General features: G+C 64.5%; 1 protein-coding gene across 2 annotated transcripts; it reads right to left on the bottom strand.

Moving 5' to 3' along the window:
* Positions 1-1,241: 1,241 nt before the first annotated feature.
* Positions 1,242-7,410, bottom strand: PCSK4 (proprotein convertase subtilisin/kexin type 4). 2 transcript variants are annotated; one of them, XM_007176619.2, is made up of 15 exons: positions 7,216-7,410; positions 6,830-6,934; positions 5,359-5,451; positions 5,157-5,285; positions 5,002-5,078; positions 4,817-4,905; positions 4,470-4,642; positions 4,170-4,382; positions 3,767-3,867; positions 3,585-3,688; positions 3,398-3,515; positions 2,962-3,141; positions 2,642-2,766; positions 2,172-2,294; positions 1,242-2,027 (listed from the first exon to the last, which is right to left on the bottom strand). In XM_007176619.2, the coding sequence occupies exons 1-15, from the start codon at positions 7,408-7,410 to the stop codon at positions 1,558-1,560; spliced, it is 2,295 nt and encodes a 764-aa protein (XP_007176681.2). In that variant the 3' UTR covers positions 1,242-1,557. The 2 variants fall into 2 exon arrangements, with proteins under 2 accessions (XP_007176681.2, XP_057396663.1); XM_057540680.1 differs by lacking the exons at positions 1,242-2,027; positions 2,642-2,766 and having other exon boundaries at positions 2,168-2,294.
* Positions 7,411-7,885: the final 475 nt, after the last annotated feature.

Raw genomic sequence — 7,885 nt, 5'->3', positions numbered from 1 at the left:
CTGGGGGGCGTGGGCAGGACTCGGAGAGCAGCTGGCTGTCTCCCCTCCCTCACTAGCCACCTGCTTCCATTGGGTCCAGCTGCAGCCCTAGACAGAGACTCATTCCCTTCACGGCTTGAGGCTGGCCAACCTGAAACTGGTGGCCAAGCAGATACTCAGGGGCCCAGGGCCACTGGACACTGGGGCTGTCTCTGGGGCTCCTGAAACAAACCAGGACCACCCCTTGGAGTTCAAGTGAAGCCCATGGTCAAGGCACAACCAGCTTCCACTTCCTTGTGGAAATCGCCTCCCCGCCCTGAAAATCAGGAGGAACATGTCCCCACCCCACCAGTGTGTGTGAGGACAGAGGAGGGACTCTTACTAACTCCATCCATGCCCTACCCCAGCCCCATCCCCACTTCCCTGCACCTCAGGATCCTCCTTCTGTTCCAGAGAGGTGGAGAACCCATTTTCCAGATGAGGAGGTCGAGGCCTGAAGGAGTGAGATCAATGTACCTCCAGCTTATAATTCCCTCAGCCTCCCGACGACCTCAGAAAATAGACAAAGGTGTAATTACTGGAAGCTGGTAGACAGGCTGAGTGGACGGAACGCTGTGTGAATTGTCATTTGCAAATTGCACTTCTGTTAGTTCTCGGTGTTAAAGAGAAACTCCCGCATAAAGATGGAAGAGGAGGGCTTCCCTGGTGGTGCAGTGGTTAAGAACCCGTCTGCCAATGCAGGGGACATGGGTTCGAGCCCTGGTCCGGGAAGATCCCACATGCCGCGGAGAAACAAAGCCCGTGCGCCACAACTACTGAGCCTGCACTCTAGAGCCCGCGAGCCACAACTACTGAAGCCCGCGCGCCGCAACGAAGAGCAGCTCCCACTTGCCGCAACTAGAGAAAACCCACACGCAGCAACGAAGACCCAACACAGCCAAAAATAAATTAAAAAAAAAAAAAGATGGAAGAGGAACCAGAGCCACAGGGGGCCAGGCCGCGTCGTGGGGCCTCAGAGGCTTTGCAGCACATGGGCGGGCATCACTTGGGACCCTACCCCACCCCACCCCCACCCCCAGAACCCCAGCTGACCCCTTCTCCAGGGACAGACGCCCAGGGGAAGGCAGATTCCACATGATACGCAGGGGACTCCTGCAATCATGCCATGGAGAAGGGGCCGGTGCCCCAAAGGAGCCCACAGACTTGCACCTCCTATTCAACCTTTATTTGCAAACTCTGAGGTCGCACGTGGTACCCGAGACTCTGGACAGTGTCATCTGCTCTCCTTCCCGCTTCCCCCATTCCGGGAAGGGAAGGGATGGTGGTCACTGCCGGGCTCTGCCCCATCCTACCCTCTCCCGACCCAAACTGTGCAACGAGACTTCTCTCTCTCTCTCCCCCTCTTTCACCTGGACCTGCCAAGTCCGGGGTGCAGGATCCCACGCGGCCGCCCCTGGCCCGCGGCCTCGGTGGCAGCCAGGGCCTTCCCGGGGCAGGTTCCCACGGGGCGCCCGTCTGGACAGCAGGGCAGCAGTGCCCACCAGGGACCTGGGTGGAGGCGCATGCTGGCTGTCCTTGTCAACTAGCTCCGGGTTCCAGCTTGCAGCGGGGTCTGGAGTGGTGACGGGAGTGGTCCCCCGCGCCGGGGGGTCCCACCCATGGTGGCAGGCAGCCCACGAGGAGGACGCGGCAGAGGAGGGGGCTCCCGAAGGCCACGGCCAGCAGGGCCAGCACCACGGCCTGGGCCGGGCCGCGGCGGCAGGGGCAGGCGGTCGCGGTGGGCTGGGGGGGGCCCTCAGGGGGGTCGGGTTCCGAGCAGGAGCCCCGCTGCGTGTCCAGCATGGACGGCGGGGGGCAAGCGGTACAGTCCAGCGGGGAGCTGCCGCGGCAGGTGTAACAGGACGAATGGCAGCTAGAGCAGACCCGCAGGGCAGGCGCGGCTGGGCGCCCAGGTTCAGCCGTCACCGCCTGCTGGGTGTGGTTGAAGTACCTCGGTGGGCAGTAGGCGAGGCAGAGGTGGCCCAGGATGTAGGCGGGGCTCTGGCATTCTGCACGAGGGCGGGACACGTCTACGGGGCTGTGAGACCCGTGACCTGCTGCCCCGGCCTGCCCGCCCCCTGCCCCAGGCCGCACACGCACACTGCCCGCCTGCCGCCTCCCAGCAGGTGGGCCATGCGGCCCCGGGCACTCACCCTGGCATGGCCCCTCTGTGTCCCGCTGCACACACGCGCTGCTGGTCACCTGGGGGCCCGAGGGCCGCGCTGTCATGTCCTCGGCTGTCCCATAGAGCAGCAGCGTGTAGCGGTACAGCGTTCCTGGGCAGGGGTCGTGGTGGGCACAGGGAGAAGAGGGAAAGGCTGTCGGCAGCCTCGTCCTGCCATTCTGGGCCCCCACCCTCCCCAGATCCCCAGACTCAGACAGTGCCCAGGGTTGCCCAGTACCATCTGCGCGCTGGTAACTAGACACCTCCTGCTCCCTAATACCTGAACCTCTACTGTGCACTGGTAACCAGACACCTACTACATGCCAGCCCTGTGTGCTCAGTCTCTCAGAGGAGACCAGCGGGAGCCCCGTGCCTTGGGCTTGGGGGCAGTAAGGAGGCCGCCAGCTCCAGAGCATGGGGCGGGTGGGGCTCGAGCCCCAGCCTGTGCCTGGCTCTCACCTTTGTTGAAATAGTAGCCCTTGTTCTCCAGGACCAGGGTCCACAAGCCACGCGGGTCCTCGTCCCAGAAGTGGGTGGACATGAAGGTCCAGTTGTTGTAGCCTTGGCCACTGACGTCAAAGGGTCTGGGACAGACAGGCAGGCGGGGGGAGGAGGGGGGCTTCACAACCACAGTCCTGACTGGCTGCGAGCACAGTAAGTGTCTGTGATGCCAAGGGGTGGGGTCCAGCCCGCCTGTCCCCACGGGGCACTTGGCTCCTCCTCGTGGGGTCGCTCAGGAAAGAGAGTTTGTGGCCCGGCCGGTCCCCCTGCCCCCGCACCTGATGGCCACAAGTGTGGAGCGGGTGCCCATGGGGCTGGTGAGCGAGATCTCCAAGTCCCCACGGCGGCTGTAGGACAGGGATAGCTGCACCTGCACGTGCTCCAGCGAGCGGATGTAGTTGGCGTGGCCGATGCAGGCTGACACGTTCTTCCTCACGTGCATCACCCGCAGGATGGGGCTGGGGGCTGCGGCACGCGAGGCGAGGGCCCCTCCTGCTGGCCTGCTGGGGGATGGGCGGCCAGCAGGCAGGGTCTGGGCTCAGATCCTGCCCTCTCCTTGTACAGATGGCTGAACTGAGACCTGAGGGCCTGCCTCCACATGTCCACCCCCAGGGTGGTAATGACAGGTGTGGGGGGAGAGGTCTGGGGACGTGGCAGTGGGGACGTGGCTGGGGTTAGATGTGGGCGTGCAGGTGGGCAGTGGAGGGCGCTCACGTGGGGGTGTGCACGATGCGGATAACGCATTTCTTCTGGGGTTGTGTGGGCAGCCACGAGCGAGCCAAGTCCACCAGCAGCCCGGCGTCCAGCAGCCCGTAGCCATAGTGGTGGCTCACTGCGTGGAGGGGCGGTGGTCATCGCCCTGTGGGCGTGGCGTCCCCAACCCCGCCCGGTCCTGCCGCACCTTGGCGCCCCACACCGTTGGTCCTCCAGTCCTCGGCCTGGAGCTGCGCTGGCCTGGATGCCCGGACCACCAGATGCTGCATGTCCCTCCACGTCAAGAACGGGCTGGGGGTGGGTGAGGGAGGGTGAGCCGGGGCCACGCTGGGGAGCTCCGGCAGTAGGCGGGACCCCTCCGTCACCTACTTGGCCTCCAGAGCCAGGGCGATCATGCCCGCAGCCAGCGGGGCGGAGGCCGAGGTGCCCGTGTGCTTGTCCGTGCACCGGTGGTGCAGGTCTGTGGTGACCTGGGGGCACAGAGAGGGACTCAGGCGCCTGGTGCACGGGAAAACCCGGCCCTTGATCAAAACGTCCCAAGCGCTCCAAGAAAGAGGCACCTCAGAGCACGACAGCAGGTCTGGGGCCCTGAACACAGCCGCCCAGCTGCCAGCCCCGCCTGGGAGACACAAGGGCGTGTGAAGGGGCGCTAACCGTGGGGCCTGGTCCCCGGCCCCCAGTCTGTGTGTCAGACGCCAACCGGGCAGCCCTGGGAGGAGGCAAGGTGGGGGACAGGAGGGAAGGCAGGGCACTGGGCGGGGCGGGCGCTCACGATTTGGGGGTCGGCAGCAACGCCGCTGCTGTAGGTAGTGGTGAGCGTGGAGGCGCAGGCCTCGCTGTACCAGGGCACGTGGCCCTGCTGGGTGGTGCTGCCCACCGAGAGCGTGTGGATGCTGTTGGTGTAGCCGTCACAGTTGCAGTTGTCATAGTGCAGGCCGCCGTTGCCCGACGCCCAGATGAAGAGGGTGCCCAGCCCGCCTCGGCCCTGCAGATGGAGAACCAGGCCAGAGACGGGGACGGGGTGTGGGCCTCTCATGCTGGCCCAGGCCCTCCATGCCCCATACCAGCTCACCTGGGTCACGCCACGCCTGAAGGCCTCTCGGGTGAGGATGCCCGGGCCGTCCACTGTGCGGCCGTCGTCCTCGGGGCCCCAGCTGGCGCTGTAGATGTGAATGTGCTGCGGCTGCAGGCTCAGCGACTGGGCCTCGATCACGTCAGTGATGGTGCCGTCCAGCATGCGCACCCCTGCACAGGCGGCCTCGGTGAACACCCCGCCTGCGCCCCGCACTCTCCCCGCCCTGGGGGTGGAGGTGTCTGTGGGGGGCTCGGCTCTCCCCGACCCTGAGCCTGGGGCCCTGACACGGCCAAGCGGCTAGTGTGGGGCCGAGAGGCGCCCCGCCACCCTCCTGGCCTGAGTACCTCCGATTCGGGCATTGTAGGCGACGCCAGCACCACAGAACCTGTTGTTTGCCATCGCTGCCACTTCCCCGGCACAGCGGGTCCCATGCCTGGTGCCAGGGCAGAGACAGGTGCCCGTCACAGCCCCTTGGCCCCTTGTAGGGTAGCGGGGGCTGCCCCCATGCCCTGTGGGATGCTGGGCTCACCGGTTCTCATCGCTGGGTGTGTATCGCGGCTGGGGGTCCGGGTCATAGTCATTGAAGTCATAGCTGGCTAGGGGGTCCTGGGGGGGTGGAGACATGAGGGGCTGTGACCAGCTGTGGGACCTGGGGCAGCCCCCACCCCAGCCCCACAGGCTCACATAGTTGGCCCAGAGGTCTGGGTGGTCCTTCTCAATGCCATCGTCCAGGACAGAGACCACGATGCCCTGGCCAGACAGCCCCTGGCTCCAGACCTGCAGGATGTTCAGGTCCGGCTGCACCTCCTTGTTCTGTGCAAGGTGGGGTCGGGGTCAGTGGGGCTCTGGCCTGGCCTGGCCCCGCCGCCCAGCCCGGCCAGCTCACCATGTACCACTGTTTGGAGAACCAGGGGTCCGTGGGCACCACCAAGGAGCGTTTCACCCGCCGCTGCACCGTCTGCTGCTGGAACCACTGCACCTGGGGGCGGGGAGACCACACCGTGGGAGCGGCTGGGCCCGCGAGCAGCCCACCCTCCTCCCAGTTTTCTGCCCTCACACCAGGCTGCTTTAGAGGGCCCTGCCCCTCAGCCCTTCCGCCAATTCCTGGTCAAAGGGCCCAAATCTTCTTCCAGGGTCTGGCGTCGGCCTCTTCCCTGGATCTGCCAAGGGGCAGCGGTGTGGGGCTGAGGCTTAGTGGGTCTGGGCTGTCACCTACTTGTCCTGGGGCCCACGTTGTGTGCGATGGGGCCAGGGACCCCGTGTTTGCTGGGGCTGCTCTTGGGGGTCCCCGTGTGCCTGAGGCTCTGCCTCCGGAGGGGACTGAGGGCCTCAGAGCACCCATCCCCTGTGGCCCACAGACATGTGGTGGCTGCTATTGAGGGTGGCTGCAGCTCCTGGGGTCCCAACCCTGCCCCTGTCCCCATCCCTGTTCTAGAATCCCTCTCCCCAAGACATGCCCATATCCCCTTGCAGTGTTCACTTCTCTCGACCGCACCCTCCCCGGTGCAGGACACCCCTGTATGGCCACACCCACCTCCTCCCTGGTCCTCCAGCAGCCCTGCCCTGCTGCCTCTCTACAACCCATTCTTGGCACACTGCAGCATTACTCTCTGTGGAACCCTCTCTGCGAAACCCGTGCCTGTCCACCACCTCTCCAAAGCCCACAAGGCCCCCTGCCTGTCTGGTCCCCAGCAGCCTTCCTCTGCTGCAGCCACAGTGGCTGCCTCACCCCAGGGCCTTTGCACATGCCCTTCTGCCTGCCCCAGGCCGCCCTTTTCTCAGACCTTTGCCCTTTCCCCCTTTTCCTTGTTCTGCTCCCAATACCCCCCCCAACCTAGTTCATGTTCCCCCGTCCCCATCTCAGCAATCAGGGCCATCTTCTCTCCATTTGCTCAGCTCCAGATCCTGATTTCTCTCTGTCCCACACACCCAATCCATCAGCAAGCCCTGGCCTCTGTCCTGCAAACCACGTCTCGAACCAACCACTTCTCTCTGTCTCAGTGCTCCTGGTGGGGTTTCCAGCCGTCATGCTTCTTGCCTCCTTGCCAATCAGCCCCCCCCACCTCCCCCAGCCCAGCCTCTTTATGGGGTACCTGGGAACTTTGATCTTTCAGGGTGAGGTAGAGGAGGGAAGGGGAGGTGACAAGAAATTGCTGACAGTGCACCTGCCCTGGGTGAGTGCTCTGCACAGATCTTCCCCATTTGGCTCCCCACTGTATAGAGTAGGGGGCCAAATGGACACCAAGACTCAGAGAGAGCTGGTGACTTGCCGAAGGTCACACAGACATTTATTACAATTACAAGAATAACGAGAGGTGCTGACACCCCTCAGGGCGCAGCCTCAAGGCCAGGCTCACCTTGGGGTCTTTCTTCAGGCGCAGGCGGTGGCCCCAGTGTGGGGTCAGGGACTGTTGGACCACGCCCCGGTGCCGCAGATGGAAATACTGCCCGTCAGGGAAGATCTGGGAATAAAGGGGAGCAACTGCATGGCTGGGACCTGGTTCCCCTGATGGAGCCCCTCCCAGGACAGGGGCCAGCCCCCCTTCCTTACGTTTCCCCCAACCAGGTGCCCAGGTGGGAGCTTCAGATGCCCTCTGAGGGTCCCAGGATCTGGAGATGATCTAGGCAGTAGTGAGCTGGGGGGTCCTGGATATCTGGGGGACCTAGCGAGGGACTCTCTCATCTGCCGGGGTCTGGGGTCGTCCAGCCACCGCCCCCTCCCGTCAGTCCAGGTCCCACCCACCGGCCCCAGGTTGACGAAGCCGAATTTGCGCGCCAGGAGCTCGATTTCCTGGTAACCCTGGGACACCCGCACGGCCCAGCTGCTGACATAGATGGGAGCCCGGGGTGAGGCCCAACCCACAGCCATGGGGCCAACGAGTGCCAGGCCCAAGGCCAAGGTCAGGCACAGCCAGCGCGCACTCCGGGCGGGCCGCATGCCGGCGGGGGCGGCCCCGGGGGCGGGGCCTCAGAAAGCCCCTCCTCCTGGCCAAACCGCCGAGATGGCCCAAGTGCCCGCCCCGCCCCCGGCGCCATAGCAACCCCTGAAAGCCTTCAACTCCCAGGGGGCCTTGCGGCTCCCCAACTTGATGGGCGCGAAGATCTGACAGCAGGGTGGGGGAGAGACATGCCCACCCTGTTCTTCCGCAGACTCAAACCCTCTGGAGCCTCAGTCTCCCCATTTGTACAATGATTCCCCAATTCTTCTGACCCAGAGGTACGGGTTCACTGTTGCTATAATTGACCCCGCCCCTTATTTTGCCCCGCCCACTTTCCTATACGCCCCCTCCCCCTAGAATAAGCCTTGCCTCCTCCTCGGTCCAACCAGAATTGCTCTTTCGAATAAGTCCCACCTCCTCAGTTTAGCTCCGCCTCATCCCTGCCTTTCAGATTCCGTCCCTCCTCCTTTACGT

This window comes from Balaenoptera acutorostrata, chromosome 2, assembly GCF_949987535.1.
Source record: "Balaenoptera acutorostrata chromosome 2, mBalAcu1.1, whole genome shotgun sequence".
NCBI lineage: Eukaryota > Metazoa > Chordata > Mammalia > Artiodactyla > Balaenopteridae > Balaenoptera > Balaenoptera acutorostrata.
Note: the sequence above shows the minus strand (reverse complement) of the source record. Positions and strands in the feature narration are given on the sequence as shown.